Consider the following 27,737-nt stretch of genomic DNA (forward strand, 5'->3'; position numbering starts at 1 on the left):
CAATCTCTCAAAAAGTATTTTCGGTGAAACATCTGAGACCATGTTGAGACCTCCATGGAGTAACATCTGTACATCAGAGTCCTGAGCGATACATTATTCCACACACAGTTCCTGTTGTTGGTCCAAACAAAATACATGCGGATCACGTAGATGGTAAATACAGTTTGTTTGGTAGTCACAGGCCTGACCCTCATGTTAAAACGCACGCCGCTGTCTGCTGGAATCGCTATTGATGGATTAAATACTTCAGCCCGCTTTCTGCCCCTGATTCCCATTTACAAAAGGATTTGCTGCATGGACACTTTCCTCTATATCCATTCGTCTTTTTCGAGGATTCGGCACTTCCATTTCTTTAAAATTCAGTCTTCCTGTGAATGCTACGTGACTTCGGCGATGTGTGGCGCGACACACAATGCATGTTACCGTCTGGGGCAGAAAAGAGCAGAGCACAAAGAGATTAGACTTCATATTTGACGTTTTTATGCTTGTGACGTGTTCCCTGTCACAGCGGAGGGGCCGGCGCGCAGTGAGTGTCTCGTAGGTTTGATGATAAAACGTTTTCCGTGGCAGATTGTGTCACGCGAGGAGGAATTCTGCAACTCTGTGTAAAGGTCGCTTTACACACTCACTGAGCACAGCTATAAGAAAATGTAGCATATGGTTACAGCAAATCTGTCATGTGCCTTATCATATATGTTGGAGTTAATGCTTGTTTAGACTGGATTAGATTTAGACCAGATTGAAGTTTACTTTCTCTGACTTATTCTATAAATGATAGACTACTAATCATATCATATTTAGAAGCAGGAGTTTGACTATCATGAAGTTTTATCTCACTCATGATAGTAACAAATACTATATTGTGCTCTCTCTGACAGCTGCTCGACACTTCTCATTTATATCTCTGTCGTGGCTCCTGGGAGGTCTGGAAGCTTGTCATATCTCACTTTATCTGCCTTATTTTATAGCTATGATTTTAGTCAAAGGCAAGAATGTGTTGTTATCGGAATGATTTTAACAGTGAGGATTGCATTTGATTACATGAATACCTCTATAGTGACAGTGCTCCTGATAGACATGCAATATGTAAAGCTGTCTGTGCATTACGCTGTGGGATTTCATGAATTGCACTGTAGACTAAAGGCAACTTCACAACAAGGATGATAACAATAAAGATATAGTTCTAAAAAAAAGTCTAGATATAAAAGAATAGCTTCACATCTGTAATCATAACAGCACAGAGAAACACAATAAAGTGCAATGGATTTATGTGAAGCTTGTTTTAAGTTTTTAAAAAAAAGTTTTATATTTTTTTAAAGCCTGATAAATTTTCAAATGGATAGCTTTTAATTTTACTGTAATGCTGAATGGCTATAATGGCTAAAATTGAGAATTTCATTCTCTATCTCATCTCTATTTCATAGAGACATCTGATACTGACCTTCTTTCATAAAAAGATGCCATTAAACAAATATTTAAAATATAGGCTACTGGTTTTTATATTGTTTCTACATTAATTTGGCGATTAAATGTGAAATTATTACAATATAAAAACTTTAATGTTAGGTGCAGAACAAAGTGTGATTAATTAATTAATATTTTTAATTGATTGACAGCATATATATATATATATATATATATATATATATATATATATATATATATATTACATATTTGCTTTTGATAGCTTGCACTATCACATCTTAAATTATTGCATATATTTTGATAGGTTTTTGTGTGCACATGACTCTTTTGTACACATAAGTATGAATGGGAAATGAGAATGGGCTGCATTCTCAGCAGTAACCTGACAAAAGGAATAAAAGCCATCTCAAACTCCGGCCCGGGGAGATGGATTAAAATTGGATTAAACCAGCACCTTGACTATGAAATCCATCACGTTCCCTCATGCAAGTAGGAGGCTTATGGAAGTTGTGCAAGCATAGAGCAGAAAGGAGTGATGAGGAGCTGACATGGACTGAAAAATGAAGAAATGTTGCGCTTTTTAACCTACTCTTGTGTGTGCAGTTCACTCCTATTGTATGTGTATAACCCAGGGTTATACACGTGGATCAGGCCAGGTAAAATAGAAGTGATACTCACTGGATTTGGCCACTTCAGTGACATGAATGTAGGAGGAGCAAAGATCAGCCAGTCAAGAGAGAATACCTGCATGTTCCCTCACTATGGTGCATATAATACCGTTGTAAATTGTACAGTTTTTTTCTACTTAACAACACAACACTTACTGTAGGGCATTTTCAGACATGTAGATCATTTGCTTTGTTCCGAAACAGGGAGTTAATTTGTTACAATGTTGCAGTTTCCTCTTGGTTCGGTTTACTTTCACAAGGCAACATTTCAAAGCGTGCCAAAATGTTTTCATGCAAATCACATGTGAGTAAAACTGTCCTCTTATTGTTCAGAGTTATCTATGCATAGTTCGCTCCACATGCGATGTATCTGCTTATGAAAAACACAAATAATCATCCATCCATCCATCCACACTTCCAGCAAACACCCTAGCATTAGCGTAACAGCACACTGGCAACCCCCTCAAACAACCACCTAGCAACACCTTGGCGACCACTCAGAACACCCCACTATTGTGGCAAGCATCTCTCACATTTACTTCAGAAAATGTAAATATACAGTTGAGCTTTTGATAACCTTGCTTGTGGCCCCTGGATGTCAAAGCTGATTAAATAGGAGGTTAATTGGCTTGTGTTGATAAGAAATGTATCATAACTGGAAAAGACAAGTTTTAGATTTGCTCATTGTTGCATCTTCTGAAACTATGACAAACTGCTGAACTGTAACATGAGCAATTACAGCTGTCGTTTAAGTGCTACATATCCCGAACGTGCTTGAGTTTCGAGCATCCAGCTAACAGCTGCACATGTTGCTGTGGTTCTTGAGAAAAGTGTTGACTAGCTGTGAACACCTGGGCCCCTATCTTGCACCCGGCGCAAATTACTTTGTACACTGACGCATGTATCATTCCTATTTTGCACCCGCGCAAAGCGGACTTTTCCCTCCACAGACACACGTCGGTTAACTAAGAAATACACTTGCGCCCCCCGGGGCGGTTCAGCGCAAAGAGGATGCGTGTTCTGGCGCAACCTTTCCCTCATGCAATTTTGTTGTTCTATAAAACAATTGCGCCACTGACCAGAAAAAAACTAGTCTAAAGTCAATGGCGCGTTGCGCGTACATTCAGATGCTATTTTAAGCGCGCATGCTTGGCCATAATACAGAGTGTGAACAACGCGCCTACACTGTAGATGATTCTCTCATCTACACAGATGCAGATGGGGAAAATAGGCATAAAACTTACACATTTACCCAAATTATTATATGCATGTTTAACCGAAGCTACTTTGGGTGGGTTTGTCCATTCCATAATGTCACTTCTCTTTCTTTTTTACGGCCCTGGCGAGAGCATCGATCTCCTCGGCTGTGAACCGGTTCTGAAGCGCGCCTGGTAAATGCGCCGTTATAATAGTATTGCGCCATGGAACAAGCGCACCTCGTTCATCATGCTCTTAAAGGGAATGTGATATAAAGCTCTTATTGGTTTGTTTCCTGTAACACCCAAACCACACCTATGAATAATGAAGCTACTTCAGACCAACCCCTTTTAGATTTGCACCAGGCGCAAGAGGCATTTATCCCGCCGGGAAAATAGCAACAGTGCCGGGATCCGCCCACAAAGTTATTTGCGCTTTGCGCTTTGACACTTGCGTTTCAGATCGTTAAAATAGGGCCCCTGGAGTCACCTTGCACCGGCTGGAACAAACAGAAGGCCTGAAGATCTGTCATGAAAGACAGGATCCACTCTTTCACTCCAGCTTCGGAGGAATATGATTTACCAGTTCTCAGAGAGCAGTACAGCAGGGCCACAAGTGTCCATAACCTGTGCTCTGACTGGGGTTACTGCGAAAGTGCAGGACAAATTCAGACTAGTGTACAGTGAGACATCAGGTTGAAGCTCTAAGGACATTTCTGCACACTGAATGAATGGGAACTGCTGTATTCAAATTCATTTAGTAATTCTGCATCATGTTTTCTGCCTTAATTCAAATGCAGGATTTGAATCGTAACTTAAAAGACTTCTTAATTTAATTCTGAATGAATATGTATGAATGTAATTCATTTTCTCAATAGATTATTCTATATTCATGCTACATATCTAGATAGATAGATAGACAGACAGACAGACAGACAGACAGACAGACCAATGATAGATAGATAGATAGATAGACAGACAGACAGACAGACAGACACACAGACCAATGATAGATAGATAGATAGATAGATAGATAGATAGATAGATAGATAGATAGATAGATAGATAGATAGATAGATAGATAGATAGATAGATAGAAAGATAGACAGACAGACAGACAGACCAATGATAGATAGATAGATAGATAGATAGATAGATAGATAGATAGATAGATGGATAGATAGATAGATAGATAGATAGATAGATAGATAGATAGATAGATAGATAGATAGATAGATAGATAGACAGACGATATGATATGATATGATAGATATATAGATAGATAGATAGGTAGACAGACAGACAGATGATAGATAGATAGATAGATAGATAGATAGATAGATAGATAGATAGATAGACAAACAGAAGGACAGATAGATAGATAGATAGATAGATAGATAGATAGATAGATAGATAGATAGATAGATAGATAGATAGACAGACGATATGATATGATAGATATATAGAGAGATAGATAGATAGGTAGACAGACAGACAGATGATAGATAGATAGATAGATAGATAGATAGATAGATAGATAGATAGATAGATAGATAGATAGATAGATAGATAGATAGATAGATAGATAGATAGATAGATAGATAGATAGATAGACAGACAGAGATATGATATGATAGATATATAGATAGATAGATAAATAGATAGATAGATAGATAGATAGATAGACAGACGATATGATATGATAGATATATAGATAGATAGATAGATAGATAGATAGATAGATAGATAGATAGATAGATAGATAGATAGACGATATGATATGATAGATAGATAGATAGATAGATAGATAGATAGATAGATAGATAGATAGATAGATAGATAGACAGACGATATGATAGATAGATAGATAGATAGATAGATAGATAGATAGATAGATAGATAGATAGACAGACAAACAGACAGACTGATGATATATAGACAGATAGATAGATAGATTGATAGATAGATAGATAGATAGATAGATAGATAGATAGATAGATAGATAGATAGATAGATAGATAGATAGATAGATAGATAGATAGATAGATAGATAGATAGACATATTCTTAAATATTTAATCCAGGCTTACACACATAAGTGTGGCACTAATGATAGAAGGCTGATGCAGGGTTTGTTTCTGAATAGGGTTTGTGTCTGAATGTATTGTTATGGATCCCCACTGCAGTCAGCCAGCCCTGAATCATTTATGCCCCTTCATGAACTCATAGTGAGATGTCTTTTTACAGTCCAATTCAAGCTGGCAGTGAGACGGGTGACCCCAGGCCGACCCCTGGTAGATATCTCTGCTGTCTGTACATTCCTGCAGGGCTCCTGTCGCCATCGGCTGTCACTGAGCCAAATCACTCAGGCCCTGACAGCTGCTGTCCGATGGCTTCATTATGTTCCTATCTGCCTCATGTTTGCCATGACACATCTATTGACACCCACCTCATTTTTTTCGCCCACCCACCTCAATCGATAGCAGTGATAAGACAGACAGAGACAATGACAAATGGACTTTGAGAGGGAGATGATATGGATGCATCCAGATGTCCGCCCATTCCCCCGTTACCCGTCTGGAGATGTGGAGAGATGTGGAGAGATGTCATCCTGCGCTGTCGCATGGATTCACAGCATTACTGAACGCGGTCCGAACGGTCATGCGTGTTTCGCGGTCACAGACGTGCAATGATTGCATCATGCCGTATTCATGTTCGCAAAGGGACAGGAAAACACTGGGGTGCCAAACTGCCAACTTGATGCATTAGAAGAAAGGGTAACACTTTACAATAAGGTTCATTAGTTCATGTATTAACTAACAATGAACAATACATTTGTTACAGTATTTTTTTAATCTTTGTTAATGTTAGTTAATAAAAATACAGGTGTTCATGTTAATTCCCACTGCATTAACTGCTGTAGAAGTATTGTTCATTCTTATGTCGTTAACTAAGGTATAGTTAACTAATGAACCTTAATGTAAAGTGTTTCCGAGGAAAGTAAATGAATGTAGGTAAATATGTGTCCAGCATTCATATTAAATAAGAAATAAATAATTATAAATTGTTAAGTATTATATGACTAAGGACAAATCATATGAAAAAATTGTATGTAAAATGAAAATTGTACTTCAATTTGTTATGAATTACATTATTGGATTCATATTATATCATTTTCTTAATTTACAAACTCTGTTTTTAAAAATGTTTTATAAATATTTCATAATTCCCAAAGGTTGGTAAACATTTAAATTTTGATTCGAAGGCAATGCCATCTATCAGAAGAAGAAAAAAACAGACTGATATTCTGGATGGTTGCTAGGATATTCTAGGTGGTTGCTAGGGTGTTTATATGCGGTGTTTATATGTGATTTTTCTACATATACTGTATAATATTCTGAACACACATCTGTGGGGTTCTCATAGTTTTGATGGTTTAATGGTGCTTCTCAGCATAGTTTTGGAGTAATTACATTCACAAGCCGTCTGATTATCTACCTGGAACAGCTTCATCTTATTAAGAAGAGCACGATGTCTTCGCTCTCTCCTCGGGACCACAGGCGCTTGAATAAATACTGAGATTTCATCACCTCTGAAGTAGTGAAGGAAAAGCAAAGGTCTTGAACAAATACTTTGCAGAGTCCAAAATGTTGGTGGATATTTGGTGTCAAGAGAATGTGTTTGTACAAGAGCATTATATCAGGCGCCAGTGAAGACGTCTCAGAGGAGCATTGTATTGCTTTTTCATAGCTCAAGAGACTTATTGGAGATATCAGTAAATGTGTCTCAGATGTTTCCCCTAAAAATCATTAGGAGGAATAAAATCAAAACCAAAATGGGTCAATTGTTGACATACAATATGAATATAAAGCTATAAACTGAATGAGGATAGCAGCTTAAATCATTTGTTTTTTGTAAGAATTTGTTCAAAATGAGGCTTTGCTTGCAGAATTTATTATACATTTGGCAAATCTGAGAAACTTAAGATGCATTTTAAACGATTGGATCAACTTAGATGAGGGAGACACACACCCATTTACACCTGGTGTTTTAATCCGTCTCTTTTGTCCACTTTCAACCGATTCTGTCCTGATTTCTTCGAGGAGAGGGTCTATGGGCTAGTAAATGTATGTTTTTTTTCTAGATCTTTCGATCTAATGGACAAAATAAACTCGCACAATTTATAAATGAACGTGCCCGGAGACGGCTGAAAAACACGGAGAGCAGCAGCTTTCGTTTCTGCTCTGACAATCTCTGAAGTGGACAAAAGTAGACAAGCTCAAAACGTTTTAGACCCCGTTTACACATGTATAAAACATTGTCTATTTGTCATCCGATCGACCAAAACGCATCTCAATAGCAGGTGTAAACAGAGCCTTATTTTTGATGTACCTATGTATATGTTGACATTTCAGTAGAATATTACATAGTTCAGTCATTCTTCAGACATTGAAAGCCGTGTAAAATGTCTGTATTCTGTGCTCTTGCTTGGCTCAGTTTATTGGACTTTGCTCTGAAGTGCCGGACACATTTGTTAACAATGAATGATGTTTACAGAGGGAGATGTTGTTAACCCCGTAAGGCTCTGGATGGAGCATAACTCTGTGTGTTAGCGTGAGGCCGACACACACAATTAACAGGCCCGTTCCACAAAGGTTATCACTGTCAAAGACTGTATTCCAATTAGCAGGCAGAGAATTCAATTCAAATCAAGATTTCTCACACTTGAGCGGCGCGGGTGGGGGACGTTTCCAAGATTAAGCTTCTGCCTTGATGCTACATGATTGTGTCACTGCAAATTCCACCCCAGGATGGCCAGTCGTTCTGTTGCTTTTGTCAAACAAGATTCAAAGGATTTTCTCATCCTAGCTGCTAATCTGAAATTGGATCACCGAGAACTGAGACAAGACTATTCTCTGACTTTTTCTTTTATTTCCTCACCAGTTGTATTTATGGCTTTTCACACTATTCTTATCCCTGTCATGCCACTTTTAACCCTGGGTTAAGCTTCAAACGGGTCATTTTGAAGGGGGTCAACACCAGGGTTATTATAATAAAACTAAAACCATAACTGAAACCAAAACCATAACAAAAATATAATTTGAGCTACTTGTCAAAGAAACATTTCTGGTTTTCATGTAGTTTAACTTGATGTACTAAAATAATTAAGTTACACTTTATTTTAAGGTGATGCAGTTACATTGTACTTACTCAAATAAGTACTGGATAATATAATAATTAAGTACGTACTATATTGTGCTAACATAATTACTATACATAGTACATGTAGTACATATACATTACTATAGTAAGTACATGTAGTAACATGTAACTACGTCAACTTAAAATAAAGCGTTATCAATAACTAAAACTGAAATATGAAAAATGATTAAAAACTATATTGACATTTAAAAAAAAGAATATATATATATATATATATATATATGACACAACAAAATAACTAAAACGTTAACTAAAATTAAAATTAAAACGAAAAAATACAAAAATAATGCAAAATATTAAAAATATTATATATATATAATGTATATATATGTGTGTGTGCATATATATATATATGCCTTTTTGATATCGGTATACTGTTAACGAACTTCCCAACCCACATTGCTGAGAGAGACGCTGAATATATAAACGCGCTGTGCGCTTTACTCTCAATAACAGAATAAACACGTGTTAACAACAGCATTTAAAGGATTAGTTCACCTCAAAATGAACATTTTCTAATAATTTACTCACCCCAATGCCATCCAAGATATCCATGTCTTTCTTTCCTCAGTGGAAGAGAAAATAATTTTTTTGAGGAAAACATTTTTGGATTTTTCTTCGAATAACGGACTTCAATGACAACCACAAGAAAGCATCTGATCACAGTGATGTGGTTTGCACAATCTCTGCAATTCACCGGCATCATGTTGACAGATGAGATAAATAAAATGACACTGTTATGATAGTTTAATTATAAAGTGTATTTGAGACTTTATAGATCTGTCAAAATATAGTTTGAATTCTAACATTGACATTACAGTACAGAATTGTTTCGGGATTATCCTGAACATTGTATTATCATTCGTTTCACGTCTTATAGAATGGAAAAGAGGATCTTGGAAGCGTGCCTAAACATCTTATCCTTTTGATTTGATCACTAAAACACTTTTCAAAATATCCTCCTTTTGGAACGACATGAGGTTGAGTAAATAATAACAAAATTTTCATTTTTATGTGAACTACCCCTTTAAGATAACCAGCCAAACCCTGTTGCTTGGTGCTTTTCTGTTAGTTTTATTCAAGATTTGTATAGAAGAAGTGGAAACAAATGCTGTTTTTGGTGCATATTGTTGTGAGATCTTCCGTGAATGACTCTTGGGATGTGTTTCAGAATCCCTTTTATTCCCTGGAATGACTGCTTGTATGTTTGCAGCTGTTTGTTCAGCGGCGAGCTCATTCCAGGAACAACGGATTATGAATGGATGTATTCAGGAGAAACATCTCCCCTGCTTGTGACTGACAGAAGTTTGACGTGTCCCATAAAATAAACCAAGATAAAAAAATCAGACACTTAAATATTTTATCCAAACAAGTATGTTAAATAGAGTTGGTGAGGTTGCTTGTGTGAAAAGAGGGACATTGGACCTCATAGGATCGAATCATTTTTATTAATTAATTGTATTTCTAATTATTATCATTTAATCATTTAAATTTGAAATTGTGTAAAGCTTCAGTAAAGCTGTCATGGAGCTTATTAATTAAAGTAATAAAAGTTTATAGTCCAAGAATATTTCTACAAGTACTGATATTAATTTAGGGAATTTGGATCACTAAAACATGAATTGCTTTATGAAAATTAAATAATTAAAATATAAATAAATGTCTGTGGAATATTAATTTAACTTATAATTATCATGTTTTTATTAATTATTATTTTATTTAGTAATTCTTAAGTAATAATGTGCTTATATCTTGAGTAAATCTGTCAGTGAGCCGTCTCAATAAATTTAATAAAAGTTTCTAACCCAAGAATGAATATTTTCCATGTTCCAGGTACAGAAATGTCTGAAACCATTCATCTGCATTAAAAAAGAATAATACCTTTTATATCGATATGGAGATTATGTAGATTAGCTTAATTTACATAAAAAGTGTCTCAATTAGATTAAAAGTATCTGATCTGAAGGATTTTCATTGTGGCTCATTGTACCATCACTTTGATCAATTTCAATCATTTTCTTCCACTGATCGTGTAATATGTGATGTAGCTAAAACAAAACACAGGCTTTTATCGGAAACCTCATGAAAGAATTCAGCAAATTACTTCCAGCCCTCGAGCCAACCTGAAAAGTGTTAGATTTTAACAGACTCTCTAATCTAATCATTAGTGCAAGGACAAATTAAATTTAACTGCTAAATACTCAAAGTGGAAGGGTGGCTACGGTGTGCGCTCCAATCCAACAGTTTAATTACCGCAACGGGCTTTTTGTAGTTTTCCCATGGGAAGCGTGGGCCGAGGTGAGGCCAGGGAAGCGAGGAAATCTGCTCCTTTGGAAGATGTACTTGTGAGAAGAGGCCAAGTTCACGGTGGCCAAGCTCAAGGCTCCTCTGAGGTCAGCGTTTTCCCTTTCAATTAGACCGGCTGTGTCCGTAATGTATTCAGGAGAGGCGATCTGCTCGAGGCCAGCGGGAGCTCAATGCTATAGTGTACTATGTTTGCTATGACAGGCATACACTTCTACTTTTCTGATCACTGTTTAGAAGTTAGAACTTTTTCTGCAGACAATGTGAGTGTTGCTTTTCTTATTTTCATTTGAGCTGTAGTGTGCTCCATTGATGAAGTATTTTTGTAGGGCAAAACCAAAGCCGTCTAAGGAAAGCCTGGCCACTCCCTATTAAGCCATATTGTACCGAATTTTGGTTGTAGTTCCACCAGAGTTCCACTGGGGGGGGCGAGTGCAAAATGAATGGGAGTCTATGGGGCTAGACGGCTAAATTTGTCTCTTTCACCCGATTGCCGTTGAGAAATCTCAGATTTGAATGTAGATTTTGCAAGTTCAACATGGGTTATAGGTCCAAAGTTGAATGAACAAGTACTTATGTCCCTTAGATTTCTTACAGGTTGAGTTGTGGTTGCCCATAACACGCTAGCATTCTGCTAATGGACTTTGATTGGTCAGTGAAGGACTGATTACGTCCAGAGATACCGCTTGATGGCATCGTGGCATCCGAAGTATTTTCGGCGTGGTCTTTTAAAACAACAAAACAAAAACTCTTCTAGCACGTGTATTTACCTGTGTCAGCGGTGTTGTCGATGCCTCGAGAGAAAAGAAAGTCCAGATCGCAAAAGCACCAAAGTGACTAAAGGATTGCCGTAAAGCAGTTCTCTGGTCGTACGATGTGTATGACGTCATTGCCATTTTAAAAGACATTTTAAAGCAAATAAGTGACTCTAAAAAATCTAACACCCAGTAATCTGTAATTTCTTTGCATCTCCTTTCGAAAACAACATTCAAATTACTAGACAAAAAATTATATCCTGAGAAAAGTGGATTTTTAGGGGTATAGCTCCGAGCGCCCTCATATGGAGCCAGAGTGGAACTGCAACCAGTTCAGAAGCCTGAAGTTTACTGCCAGTGGAACTTCTCCCCATATTAGACATTCTCTGGCAAAACCCTGAAATGAGTTAGCATTTTAGCACTTTTAGCATTTTAGCAAGTCGGTGGCTGCGTCTGAAATCGCATACTCTCTTGAGTAGGTACTTATTTTGAATAAGTAATTACTTCACAACCGCTAAAAGTAGTAGGAATTAGTGTAGTATGAAAGTAATCTGGGTGTACTACATTAGCCATGTTGTCATTGTCATGTGAGTGTCCGTTGCGTCGCTTCACTGCCATTGACAAATCCTCTCCTTTGGCCTCATGGGATAGTAAAGTGTCCATCGTAGTAGGTCAACTTGGGTACTTTTTCCCTACTCTTGAGTACCGTGAATTTAGACATACTTCTTTTGTCACATACTGGTGTTCGCCTACTATATAGTATGGGAAGAATGCGATTATGGATCTAGCCTGTTTAGCTTTTTACTTCTGCTTTCTGACTTCAAAATTCATAAAAGTTATGCTCATTTGTGAAGATTATCATGATGAACAAAACATTATAAGTAGTAACTTTTCTTAGCCACAAAGCCTTTTTTTTGTACAATAATCCATAAGCCAATGGAAAAATGGCATTGGGTTTTGCTAACTTACGGGTTGGCCTACAAAAATACGTCATCACTGCAGCGCTTTATTGCTAGAGGTGTCGCTAGTAGGTACGACCCAGAAAATGTGCTGTGATACCTTCACCACTTATCTGTTCTCTCAAAGACATCATCCAGCCTTGTTTTCACGTCTGCCCACTGTTTATCTCGCCGTATATCATGTAAGAGTGCATAATAATATCCATAGAGAACAAAATAAATGTGAGATTAGCCTTGAAGAGCAGCGAGCTAATAACAGAACATCCCAAGGCGCTCCACAAACTGCAAACCATCATTTTTCCATGACAATATAATAATAAGTGATGCTGTTTTACTGCTATTACTACTACTAGCCACAAAGTGCACAGATGCATTTGTCAAATCCTGGCCACTAATTTGCTGACACAAACTATTATAGAAACCTAATGTGCATTTTTACATAACAGTGACAGTAACAAACCTGTAATTATCTAAAATGTTTGCATTTGTTGGTTTGTATCAAAAGTGACTTGCATCGCAGTGTTATTTTGGTATTATTTATATAGTATTATAGTTTTATTTTAATGTTAATTTTCTAATTGATTTTGTAATTTTATGTGCTAATCAGTTAATGAAAACAATTTTTAGTATTAGTTTTTACCTTAATTTTACTGAACAATAACAACACTGTATTGCATTACAGGTATATATTTTATCCATTTATGCATTTCCTGGGAAACAAACCCATGACCTTGATGTTGCTAGAGCCATGCTTTACACTCTAAATGATAATAATAAATAAATAAATAAATAAATGAATAAATGAATAAATAAAAAATCTGTTAAATGTATGGTAAAAGCAGCACATCTGATTGCCAGAAGTTCACCATAAGAAAGAAAAAAAATCATTAACTGAAAATAAATAAATATATAAACACGTATTTTCACTGTAAATTACTTTTTTTTCACTTCCAAAAACTAGATTTTTACAGTATTTTACTGAAAAGTCCCATTAGATCTATTACAGTTCTTCACCATATAGAGCAAGGGAACTTATTGTTAACCACTTAACAGGTTTTTACTGTAGCATTTTTACAGTAAATTACCGCTAAAATAACGATAATTTTTACCGTTAGAGCTTCGGGAAATGTGCATTAAACTGGATGTATTTTTATTTAATTTGCTAGCTACAAGCATTTAGCTTACCTTTTGAACTTTTCAGAAAACTGACCATAGAAGACATCGATTTACATAACAACTATATTATGTAGATTATAATATAATACATTAATTATTTACAATTTTCCCGCTTCAGATCCCTCCCGAGCATCATCATCTGTCCACTCCGTTTATCCGGCAACCCTCCAGTTTTAATTAGCAGTGAATAACCGGCGCTCGCTCCCGGCGTGGCGTCAGTAAAGCCTGGTGTGAGATGAAAGACCTGCTGTGTGTGGAGGCACGTAGCGGACCCTCCTCATGGGGCTGGAAACCAGTCGGGCCGGAGGTCTGTCACTCCGCAGCTAGCTTTCATTTCACCTGCTTTACTATTACATGAGAAGGATGAAAGAGAACAGCTAATTGCCCATAGACAGTGCCATCAGAAAAGGCCTTTATAAACTGTCCATACACTCTTCTTACGCACGGTTTTCTGCAGTAGAAGAAGTTTTATTTATATAGCGCCTTTCCGTAGCTCAACATTACATTACAATACATTTACACACAGGATACATACAGTCACATTATACGAAGTACATGTTAAATAGATATGTTTTTAACTGAGTCTTGAATGTAGCCACAGATGAGATATTTTGAAGTGTAAGGGGTAGTGAATTCCATTAAAGAGAGAAGAGGGTCTTTCATTAAAGGGATAGTTCACCCAAAAATGAAAATTCTGTCATCATTTACTCATCCTCATGTTGTTCCAAACATGTATGAGTTTTTGGTTACACTTTATTTTTAGGTGTCATTGTTACAGTGTAATTATACATTTAAGTACTGAGTATAATTAATTAACAACATGTACTTACTAAGGTTAGGGTAGGATTGGGATTTGGTTGAGGGTTAGTTGCATGTAATTATGCATAATTTACTATTACTACAGTAAGTACATGTAACATATGTAACAACGACACTGTAAAATAAAGTGTTACCGAGTTTTTTTTTTCTCTGTTGAACACAAAAGAAGAAATTTTAAAGAATGTTGGTAACCAGACAATTGACTGTAGCCATTAATTTCCATATAGGGGACATAAATACAATGGAAGTCAATGGCTGCCGTCAACTGTTTGGATACCAGCATTCTTTAAAATATCTTCTTTTGTGTTCGACGGAAGAAAACAAATCATACAGGTTTGAAACAACTTTTTTTGGGGGTGAACTATCCCTTTAAGACTGAGTGCTGTTGTTCTACCTGAAAGTCTTTCACTGTTCATGGAGATGAAAGCTGTATAAAATATTTCATCAGTGTTTTTTCAAATATTTAATATTAATGTTGGGGAGGCTACTTTATGCGTGGCAAGCTCATGTATATGACATAACCACTTTATATATTTTGCATCCCCCCCCCCCCCCCCCCAAAAAAAAACAAAGTTAAATCTCTCTCTCTCTCTCTCTCTCTCTCTCTCTCTCTCTCTCAACTGCTATCACGCTACTGAAAACTGTAATTGAATTTGTAGCAACTTTATTTTGCAATAGTTTTTACCTGTTTGTTAGGTTTGGTGTTCTCTGGTTGTGGACGGCTTCATTCTCATTGATCAGCATTTCCATTTTTTGCTTCAGGCTCTTGATATGAATCTTTAAGTTCATTTGCAACTCATAATAAAATATTTATTCATGCCTGATTATTTGCATTGCATAAGAAACTGCTTAAACCGCACAAAAACCACCCATGAATAATGAGGAATACTGAACTTTATTAAGGAAATGCAGGCCACATTCATCATGATATTAATCTTATGCACTGCAATGCAAATGTAAACGTTTTAAAGAAGCTCTAATGCGTATTGCTGTGAAAAGTGATATCCTGTTGAAATAATACTGGACTGATTTAGAAGAATCTTCACACTGTAACTATGTAAATCTCTAAATCTCTATCACATTAAAGATGTGTTTGTAACAGCACAATTTGAGCGTGTAATCTCCTATCCTTAAAGGTGCACTTTTTTGTTTTATTTTATTATTTCATTTTATTATTTATTTTATATTTCATTTTATTAGCTTAAATGTGTTTTTATGTGCTTATGTTTATGTGCCTTGAGCATCTCCTGAAAGCACTATATAAAGTAAACATTTTTGTTGTTGTTATGATTATGAGTAGTAATTTGGTCAGTTGCATGACACATGACCAGAGATCTCAACGTGTTGACTCCATATCAAATAAAATAGGGAAAATGTAATAGTATTAATTATTTTTGATGTAAAACTGTTTTAATTTGCAAAAACAATCTTTCAGATGTAACCATTTTCAATAATAACCCAGATTCTCCTTCTGTCTTTGCACAGTGGGATGCAATCAATGAAATGGATGAGTATTTCAGCCCCATCCACACGTACCAGGTGTGCAATGTGATGAGCCCGAGCCAGAACAACTGGCTCCGGACCAACTGGATCCAGCGGGACGGCGCCCGGCGGATCTACATCGAGATGAAATTCACTCTGCGAGACTGCAACAGCATGCCAGGCGTTCTCGGTACCTGCAAGGAGACCTTTAACCTCTACTACTACGAGACCGACCGTGATGTTGGCACGACCATCTGGGAGAGTCAGTTTTCCAAGATCGACACCATCGCCGCCGACGAGAGTTTCACTAACGTGGATCTGGGGGTGCGGAGACTCAAGCTCAACACTGAAATCCGTGGCGTCGGGCCGCTCAGCAAGCGCGGCTTCTACTTGGCGTTTCAGGATATAGGAGCCTGCATCGCTGTGGTGTCCGTTCGAGTGTACTACAAACGCTGCACGGGAATGGCTCGCAACCTGGCCGTCTTCACGGATGTGGTCACGGGGGCCGACTCGTCCTCGCTCGTGGAGGTCAGAGGTCAGTGTGTGGACCACGCCGAGGAGAGAGACACGCCGAAGATGTACTGCAGCGCTGAGGGCGAGTGGCTCGTTCCTATTGGACGGTGTGTGTGCAGCGCTGGGTTTGAGGAGCACAGAGACAACTGCATTGGTGAGTGACAATACAATACATTTTAGTTGCTGTTTCACCAATATCTTCAGAACTATATTTTTGCATTTCCAAGCCCGAAGTGTCCAGTCTATTCCTGCATCCGAATATACTTACTTTCATATTATATAGAAGGTGAAACTATGTGAGACAAGTAGCATGTTTGAATTCATAATAGTCATAAAACGGCCGACGAAAAGTTCTCAGATGACCGTCCAGATTCTTAAGTGGGTAAATACTGGATACAAGAGTGGAGTTGTGAATGGCTATGACAACGTGACAATGTAGTACATCCAAATTTCATTCATATTACACACATCCATACTATATAGAACATACTTTTTTTAACAGTCACGAAGTGATCAAATGTAGTGCCTACTTTACATTATGCGATTTTGGATGAAGAATATGACGTTCTGGTCGTTAGATAGTGCCATCTTCAGTTTAAGGCTATGAAAAAAAATGTTTTTGCCTCTTGTCATCTGCTTGGCAAGAATAATAATGATAGTAATCATAATGCAGCAGCAGTACTGAAAACAGAATAAATTTTGTGATGCAACTTAATGGGAATGTTTCTGCATGCTAACAGTAATACTATAGATTATAAATATAGGCGCTTGATATAATAATTAGTGATGGTTCACGATAGCTGAATAGTTGACTGGTCACTTTTTTGGGGTTAGTTGGAAGTAATGCTGAAAACAGAATGATTTTAGAGACCCAACATCTCGTTAATTGAGGTCATCTAGTGAGTTTATAGTGTTTTTCGTACTTAATATTGAATGCTTAATATTTAATGTTTTTAACATTAAGATTTCCATTACACGAGAGTAGATGTTAAAACTTCATGCTGATTTGTACTTGGCTTTCGCCAAGATAAGCACCAACTAAGACGTAGCTTTACAGTAACCTATGCTTCTCCATCCATTTACGCTTCTTTCCATCTGGTGACGTGAATCTCCTTCTGTCTGGTGTTAATAGTGTATTTGCACGTCAGCACACACAACGGCTGCAACCACAGTGCGGTCCCCCCATAACAACCCTCTGGATTGAGCGGAGTAGGGAACATCTCTAGGGTCTTCAAGTGGGCACCTTCCGTCCTCAGTGTTTCGTCGACTAGCCCACCACACCTCAAGAGGGCCCGACAGTGACTCTGGCGTCCCAGAGTCACCCCCCTCCGTCCCCCACTCAACTCAGCCCAGCTTACTGACCCCTGCATCCCTTCTGCTGCTGAGACCTAACCACAATCTCACAATCTCTCCGCAACCCAACCATACGCGCCAACCCGTTTGACTAAGGCTGTCGAGCCCGACTGGTGCGTTAATATGCAGTTTCAGTGGCAACGGTTCCGTATGGCATACCACCTACAGCAAAACACAATATCTGCCCAACCACCCGTCATTCACGCAATATACACAGGAACGTAATGACTGTAAATACTATACAACCTCTACAAATAAACCAACAGTGCTGCTGAGACCTAACCACAATCTCACAATCTCTCCGCAACCCAACCATACGCGCCAACCCGTTTGACTAAGGCTGTCTAGCCCCACTGGTGCGTTAATATGCAGTTTCAGTGGCAACGGTTCCGTATGGTATACCACCTACCGCAAATCACAATATCTGCCCAACCACCCGTCATTCACGCAATATACAGAGGAACGTAATGACTGTAAATACTATACAACCTCTACAAATAAACCAACAGTGCTGCTGAGACCTAACCACAATCTCACAATCTCTCCGCAACCCAATCATACGCGCCAACACGTTTAACTAAGGCTGTCGAGCCCCACTGGTGCGTTAATATGCAGGTTCAGTGGCAACGGTTCCGTATGGCATACCACCTACCGCAAAACACAATATCTGCCCAACATCCCGTCATTCACGCAATATACACAGGAACGTAATGACTGTAAATACTATACAACCTATACAAATAAACCAACACCCTTCAAGTTTTCAAGAATTCTACGAAACCGTAGCATGGCGGCCTGTACTCAGCCAGCTAGAATCTTTCCGTCTCAACCACAGCCAGTTGCTGCTCCTTTCTGCTGCTTCAGATAAGTTCTTTACTGTGCGACGCAACTCTTGGCCACTGAATCCGATGTCTCTGAGGAACCGGGTTGTAGAGTGTGCCACAAAACCTCGACAACCCACTTCCACTGGATAAATGGCCAGATGAGCATACCGCAGTTTCTTCCTCTCATATGCCTCATCTACCGCATCCTCCCATGGCACTGTTAACTCTATCAGTTGAACAATGCGTGCTGATCCAGACCACAAAACAATATCTGGTCGTAGGTTAGTGGTGGCAATCTCAGGTGGAAAAATAAGCCGTTGATCAAGATCAGCCAGCATCTTCCAGTCCCGAGCAGCTTCCAGTTGTCCTGGGCGAGAATTGGTTTTAGCACCTTTTCTTGGTGGTTGCTCGCCTGGGCGGAGGAATATTGTCTTCTGCGTGTAATGTTTTGCTAGAACAGGCGGCAACTTATTGGTCATACTACGCTTGCCTTCCAATGCTAAAGCCAAACATCGCAATACTTGGTCATGGCGCCAAGTAAACCAACCTTGGCTAAGAGCCACCTTACATCCTGTCAAAATGTGCCTTAATGTGGCAGGTGATGAACACAAAGGACAAGAGGGATCCTCTCCTACCCAGAGGTTTAGGTTCTGCGGTGATGGGAGAACATCATATGTTGACCTAATAAGGAAACTGATCCTACTCTCTTCCATTGACCAAAGGTCTTGCCAGCCCATTTTTCGTTGTTCCACACTCTCCCATCTCATCCACTCTCCCTGCTTAGCCTGGGAAATGGCCTTTATACATCTCATCCTCTCCTCCTGCTTTCGCACCTCGTTGACTACCAGCTTCCTCCTTTGAGCTGGGCCTGCCTTGTGCCATTTAGGAGGAGCTAAACTGAGCCCAAAACCCCCTCTTCCATGCTGTACCTGTCCCACGATATCCCCAATTTGAAGGTCAGCCTTTGCCTCAACTACAGATTTCTTTGCTGACCACTTTCTACCAGTTTTTACCACAGGGGCTGCCACCCTTACACATTTGTCGCGTGACTCTGCTAAAGTCATTTCCAGTCTGACCTTGGCACACTTAAACTCCTCGGTTAAAGCAGAGACTGGCAGCTGCAATACTCCTTATTAATAATAATATTTTTAAATCTTTACAATAAGGTTTCATTAGTTAACATTAGTTTTTACCTTATTGTAAAGTATTACCATAGTATTTAATATAATTGTGGTGCTGAGGAGAGGATGGTTTCAGAGACACATTTTAATATTAATAATATTCATATTTTTAATATTAAAGAATTTAATATTCTATTTTTATTAAAAAAAAATTGTTGCTGCGATACTGTAAAGAGGATGATTTTAGACATACAACTTCTTGAAGGCGGATGTTCCAGCCGTCAAAACACTACTTTTGTAACAAATATTTCAAAATAAATTTGATTTGATATTTTTAGACAATTCGTCAAGTTCAAAATGAAAAGATTTTGAACCTTTCTAACCTGGAAATTATGATGTCCGTATAATTCAAATAGTAGTTATTGGCATTATTATTGTAGGTCCTTGTGTTAAACCATCTGCAAAAATTGCTTTGTTATATTTCTTTCTCTCTATTTTTTCCATTCTATTTACCCACTCATTTCTGCAGTTCTCATTGCATTGGATTGTATAATTCACTGGATACATGACTAAATGCTGTGGAACTGTTATTAATTCAATTTCCCTCGTGTTGCCAGAATCACAGCATTCTGTTTTGAACGTATTACTCAAAACCATCACAAACTCATACTTTGTCAGGTAATTTTCTGCTCGATCTGTGGCTAATAGCACTCATGGCAATCCATTTCCTCTTCCTCTCTCCTCTCTAAAGTGCTGCCGCCAGTCAGTAAAGGTTAAGTGTCTGAGCCGCAGAGTCAGGCTTTTGGTGTCTAAACTGGGTCGCTGTGCTAATTCTCTCGATGAACGCTCCTCCTCTAGTCACGCACATCTCAGGGACAAACCCGGCATGGCAAACTGGGATGCGCTTGGACACTGCAAAAAAAAAAACAACGTACCACTCTTAAAGCCGTAGGCGCAGACTACCGTGGAAGGATGGCATGCCGTCGCAATAGAAAACGTCAAAAGGATTGCCGTTTTCTTTGAGCGAGATCCGAGCGATGGGCTCCTACTAACATTTTAAGTGCCGATCAAAACAGAGCACTAGCTTCCCGTCTCACTCATGTCAGCTCTGTTTTGGGTTTTCCAGTGGGCCTTCCAGTCCAGCGTGAAAATGTAGGGAAAATATCTATTTCAGAGAAGATGAGATAGTTCATGCTATTGGGATAGCAGGGAGCCTTGTCAAATCCACTCCATTTGGCAACTTGATTTAACCTACTTAGATTCAAGGGAGAGTGTCTTCCCCACATGTTCAGCCGCCGCTGTGGGCTAACTTATTCATGAGCGCGTGTAAACAGCCTTCCGTGCAAAACAATTGTGTTTGGAAGGGCATGATGATGCTGTGCCGGGGTTAACAATCAGAAATACTGTGGGCTCCAGAGGTCTGAGGTCATATTGAAGATTAGGGATTTTAAAATGTGGAAAGAAACAAAGTTTGAAAAATGTATAACCATGAAATGGAATGATGTAAAATAAACAAGAAATATTTCAGATTTTGCAGTAAAATTTTGATTTGGTCATGCGAACTCTTTTGTACAGAAGGATTTTCAAATTTGCTTACTTTGAGCTTAAACTTTTTACTCAAAATGTTGCGCTGATGAAATCATTTGTAATGGAAATACTACCGTTCAAAGGTTTAGGGCCGGTAAGATTTTTAATTGTTTTTGAAAGAACTTGAAATCTCTTCTGCTCACCAAGGCTGCTTTTATTTGATCAAAAGTACAGTAAAAACTGTAATATTGTGAAAATATTCTTACCACTGTTTTCTATTTTAATATATTGTAAAATGTAATTTATTCCTGTGATCAAAGCTGAATTTTCAGCATCATTACTCCAGTCTTCAGTGTCACATGATCCTTCATCATTCTAATATTGCTGCTCAAGAAACATTTCTTATTAATAATGTTGAAAACCGTTTTTGCTGCTTAATCGTTTTTGTAGAAATGGTTTGAAAAAAGATTGAAAGTTCAAAAGAACAGCATTTATTTGAAATAGAAAGACATTATAGATGTCTTTACTGTCACTTTTGATCAATTTAATGCATCCTTGCTGAATAAAAGTATTAATTTATTTTTTTAAATGTATTGATAGCAAACTTTTGAATCTAATATATATTTTTTTAATATATTTTCTTTCTTTTTTTTCATGTCCTGAAAGAATAATCAGTGTTTGCAAAAGAATTGTATTAAAACTATACCTAAAGCATTGTAATATATTGTGGCTCTGTCAGTTACCCAGCATGCACTGCGGCTGGGGTCAAATCAGAGTGAGTGTATAAGTGTGTGGAACTGGTTAAGGTGGGTATTCATTGTTGGTTGAAGGTATACATTTCACATTAAAATTGTGTTTTGGATGTTGCAATATGAAAATTCATTCAACAGATCCAAAGTAAGAATGAATGTAACGGACGGCCACTTTTCGAAGCAGCATCCAGTTTGATGACAGCTGAAGGGGGATCCTTCATAAACATCTTTTGATACTGCCTTGTCTAACATTAACAATACGATGCAAAAATTACGAGGGCACAAAGGGAAGCTTTACAAGAATGCCGTACATTGTCCAAGAGGAAGAAATCTTTATTCTGAAGAGCTCAGAGTTCAGAGTTGCTTATTGAAGTCTTTTGTTCATCCGTGAGCTTTGTAGAATCTGACTTTGTAACATTTTCTGACATCAGCTGATCTCAAAGCCAGTCAAAAGCTGTATATTGTTGAAGAGGCCAGCTTTTCACAATCCCAGCCATCAATTTCCACTTTTCATGCTCTCACAGATTATAATTATAAACTCCTCCGTAGAATCTAGCATGTGCTTGTGATTGTTAGACTCGACACATCAGCCGGCTGGCGACCGGTAAGGGGATTTCAGAATGCTTTAGTCTGTCAGTCTTAGATAATGATATTTATTTTCTGACAGCGTACAATCGAACGCAAAGGAAAGAACGAGCTGTAGAGTTTTAATAATATTACATTAGATCATAAGCCTGAATGCAGCCAATCAAATGTTTTAATTCTCTAATCAGACAGATTCAATCTTGTCTCAAAGACACTATAGTCCTCCAGCTGTCTGTTTGTTTCTCACAGACGTGAAGACACCTGACAAAAATATGATGCGATCCAAGAGATGTGACGAACTGGGTTTAAACTCAAGTTAAGAATGGCATTTATTTGCACAACTTTGTTGTTCACTTTCACCTATTATATCGCATGGTGAAAATGATTGTTGGTGTTTAGCGAATAAGATCGGTGTTAAATCACCCGCATTTCAGAAACTTCCCCAGCTAGAATTTTTAATTTTTTTTTCTAAAGAAAGACAAACATAATAGTGATGAAAGTCACAATATTAATGGCCATGGATGGATTTTTCCTGCACTGTAAGTAAAGATTAGGTAATTCAATGCAGAGGAGGTCAAAATGACAAGTTTTTCCTGAGATTTGGAGTCAAATATCAGTAGGGGGGAAATCATTTAGTTACAGGCATGCAATCTTTGGGGACAAACAAGTAAAAAGTGGCCGCTGGCTTATAATGCAACAAGGATTGCTAAAGTAAACATGTTTTACGGTAACTTTATTTTGATGGTCCACTTTAGATGTTCTAGGGACTAAAAGTAAGTTAGCAACTGCACGTTAACTAACTCTCATTAGAGTATTAGTAGATTGTCTGCTTAATATCTGCTAACACTTTTTTTTAATGCTCCCCTTCAGATATTCTACTGACTATAAGTAACTTCCCAAGTACATGGCAATTTATTCTACTAACCCGAACACTAATAGTCTACTTATACTCTAATGAAAATTAGTAGACATGTAGTTGGAAATTAATGAGAGTTAGTAGACATGTAGCTGCCAAGTAAAATGTGGACTATCGAAATAAATGTATTCCCCCCCATGTGAAAAGTGAGATTTGTCATGTTGACCTCCGGTGGATAACTCGGGTAATAATAATCTATGGCATGCATGTTTTGTCTTTTTTTTTCTTCATTGATGTTTTTCGTTTTTTTTACCAGAAAATATTATAAAAATTTTAGCCAGGGGCCTGTGGTTGAGGTGACACAGAATGATACAGCAGGTATTTGCACTTAAATATTGCATTGCATACTGTGTAGCACAAGTGTTTAGATGCAAATTTATGAGATTAAAAAATTAAAAAGATATCTTAGAAAAGTAGCACACTTCTCGTGACTTGTGTCTGTGCGGTTTCTGTAATTTTCTTATTAATGTGTTTTTTAGTTTTTTTTTTTAAAGTCTGTTTACACTTTTAAGGAGTTGAGGACACCATCTGTGTGTATGCAGTATAATAAGCCATATGTATTAGATTTGTTGTCACACTAAAATAAGAAAAGAGCACTCATATCAGTGCTGAACAGTCGTTTTATATTTCTATATATTTTATTATGCTGAGGATGAATGTGAAATGACCGAACCTGAGAAAACCAGAAAATCCCTACGTGTCAACTAACTCTCATTAGAGTATTAGTAGACTGTTAGTGTTCGGGTTAGTAGAATAAGTTGACATGTGGTTGCAAAGTTACTTCTAGTCAGTAGAATGTCTAAAGTGGACTATCAAAATAAAGTGTTACCCATTTTTTGACACGTAAGTTTAGGGGACTGTAGTTTATATGGATGAACATATATATATATATATATAATATCTAATAACAACTCAACAGTATATTTCTATTCTTGCATGTGTAATGCAAAAGTTACCTGGTCCTGACAGCTAAGATTAAAATAAACATTTAGTATTTTTTTATGGATTGCATTACACTGCTTATACTTCCTTTGTAAGTGCATTACGTTAAACATGTTTTTTTTTTCTTTGTTGACAGAAGATCTTAACTTTTACTGAACCTGGAATTGTTGTCATACCTTCATAGTCTCCCGATGAGTGCTGTATGTCTGCTGGATCACAGTTAAAATCCCATATTCTAACAGTAATTTACTGTTTTATTTGAGTCACATTGCATGTCAAATAAAGCGAAACAATTGCAGCCAACAGCACATTGGTATCCCTGATAACAAAAGCAGATACTGCGCCTGTAAATGGAAAGAATGAGGATTTGCGAGAGGGGGCGGAGTGGTAGGGTGGGCGACTAATTAGCCTTTTTTGTGTCTTAGCTGGGCGTGCATTGTGTACAGCATGAGGGTTTTCTGGCCAACATATTACACAGGGATTAAATGAGGAAACTGGGGGCTCCAGTGGACAATATTAAAGACCCGCACGCAACTATGCCATTGTGGTGATGCTGTTTAATCTGTCAGACCACCATGCAGGCAGGCGGACGGAGGAATAGTGTTGGGGAAAAGGGGCTTTGTCCCAATAAAGGAATGAATTTTATCTCAGCAAGACGGAGCTGGACCATGTCACTCAAAATACACCCCCACCCCTCCCCCAAACCGTCAATATTGGCACTTGCATCAGAAATAGTGAAAAACATTCTGTGTAATTACAAGCGGACAAACAAAAGCTACGTTCATTTATTTCCTGCAACTGGCGTCCATATTTTGCATTATAATTATATGGGTCTATAGATTCAAATGCATGTGTTTGCACATTTAATAACACTGGAAGGACGTGAATGACAGTGCGGTGTTGATAATATGGGGAAATTATTAAATGCATTATATAATCTGATTTTTAGATTGTGATTTTCTTTCTTGGATGCTCTTTCTCAAAGTTCAGTTCATTTGGAGGATATGAAAATATACAGCTACCTCCCAGATTGCAACCGAAAACTGAATGTCTTATCAGCCTATTTGCATTGCCATTGTTCTCATGCAACAAACGGGCTGTGTGATAAAAATCCACAAAGCCGCTGCATCACAGCAACTTCATAAGATAGATCAAGTCTGTGTAAAGACTGAAGAACAAAAAAAGCACGCTCGACTTTTCTCTGGTAATTGGCGCGCACAAAACATTTCTTCATTTAGATGGCTCCTTTTTGTCAGCGGCACTGTAAATGCCTCGCTCCGCACTCTTCAATTAGACACGCTTAGATAGGTGACAGCAATTCAATCAAACAATTAGCAGCCATTTAATGCTCATTACCAGAGAAGCGTTTGTCTCATTTGATGTGGCTGCACACTATTTCCAAAGAAAAACACTGTTGGATTGTTGCCGTACGCAGATTAGTGCACAAAAGCAACATGAACACCTGTTGAACAATGAACTTTTAATCTGTTTTTCCCAGTTTCCCATTACACTGTTTTGTGTACTTTTCTATTGTTAAAAAATATATTTTTGTATTTAATTTGTTTGGTTATCTATCTATCTATCTATCTATCTATCTATCTATCTATCTATCTATCTATCTATCTATCTATCTATCTATCTATCTATCTATCTATCTATCTGTCTATCTGTCTGTCTGTCTGTCTGTCTGTCTGTCTGTCTGTCTGTCTTTTTTTAAACAGTACAACACCATTATACTGCCTTGAAGAATAATAAATAAATACTTCAAAAATTCAATAATATATCATTATTTATGTGTTTTTGCTTTACTTTCTTTTTAAAGATTCTTTTATTTATGATGTCTCATATCTAGCAGGTTTCCTCAAGTCCATTTCCCTGGTAAGTTTTACATATATTAAATATAGACTGCGATTGAAAAATTACAACATAAAAAAATCAGGATTTTTTTTGTTGTTGTTGTGCAAAATAGGAGTATTTTGATTAGTATTTTGTCCAAAAAATAAATGACAAGTAGCCTAATATGATGGCAAGATATGATAAAGGCAGTTTAAATCAACTGAGTGACTTTTTTTTCTAAGCCTATTGCACTAGAAATGGAGAATAAATGCTCTTTACGCTCTGTGCCGACTGGGGCGACATGTAATCATGGACTCGCTTTGCTACATAGCTTACGCACATCCGTAGTGGCTAAAATTAATGCCAGCCCGTGAAGTTTTTAATATCTGTTCTCAGGTCCCTTCCTCCGCCAGGATTTGTTAACGTGGTGCCATGTTTCATTTCTGCCTATTAGTGCATGTGAGAGACGTTTAAGAACATAATTAAAGTGGGACGCCCCTGTGGGAGCGTTCAGGTAGATTAAACGACTTCATTAGCTTTACGCTACAGCAAGTGTGTGATGTAGCCACTGGACAGAAGCACTGGTCCGAGATCCAGGGAGTCCCGCTGGGAGTCGACTGTCAAACGTGTAGATGCTTCTCATTAGCAAGAGTTTCAACGGACTAAATATTACTGGCTGGTGACTATCTTTTAAAACTTTTTAAGTTTGGGCTAGTTTAACTGGTTTAAGGTGGCAATCCAGGTCTGTTCACTAATAAAAAAAAAAAGGGTTGAGCTAGTCAGGATTGTTGACAAGTTGAAACTAGCTGAACACCAGCCAGACTGGGAGATCAGTTAGACTAGCTAAAATCAGATAAATCAAAGCATGCCTTTAACTACACTGAAAAAGGGTTAGTACTCCCAAACATGAAAATTGTCATCATTTACTCTCCCTCAAGTTGTTCTAAACCTGTATGAAGATCTTCTGTTGAACATAAAGGACAATATTTTGAAGAATGTTGGTAACCAAACAGTTGCTGGACCGCGTTGACTCTCATAGTATAGAAAAACAAATACTATGGAAGTCAATGGGGACCGGTAACTGTTTGGTTACCAACATTCTTCGAAAAAGCTTCCTTAATGTTCTACAGCTTAAAGACATTCATAGAGGTTTGGAACAACTTGAGAGAGAGAGTAAATGACAGAATTTTAATTTTTGGGTGTACTCTTGAAAAAAAAAAATTGGTGTAGGATTTACTTTGAAACAATTTTCCATCAAAGGTTGCTAAAGATTTTCACCAATAATGACAAAGAACCGGCAAGTAATGCATCCAATTAAACTTGCAATATTGAAGTAGACTGAAATACTGTTTTCTAGTAAAA

At 37.7% G+C, this 27,737-nt stretch overlaps 1 protein-coding gene across 3 annotated transcripts in view; it reads left to right on the plus strand.

Moving 5' to 3' along the window:
* Positions 1-27,737, plus strand: part of epha8 (eph receptor A8) — a 101,147-nt gene that overhangs the window by 39,611 nt on the left and 33,799 nt on the right. For 2 of the 3 annotated variants that reach the window (XM_077204043.1, XM_077204044.1), the window contains exon 4: positions 16,010-16,673. In XM_077204043.1, the coding sequence (XP_077060158.1) occupies positions 16,010-16,673 (664 nt within the window). Of the gene's footprint in view, positions 1-13,873; positions 14,013-16,009; positions 16,674-27,737 lie in introns of those variants that run through there. The other variant, XM_077204045.1, reaches the window with a different exon arrangement.

The sequence above is a fragment of the Siphateles boraxobius genome, unplaced genomic scaffold (genome assembly GCF_051911475.1).
Source record: "Siphateles boraxobius isolate OS27281-9 unplaced genomic scaffold, OSU_SipBor_1 5, whole genome shotgun sequence".
Lineage (NCBI taxonomy): Eukaryota > Metazoa > Chordata > Actinopteri > Cypriniformes > Leuciscidae > Siphateles > Siphateles boraxobius.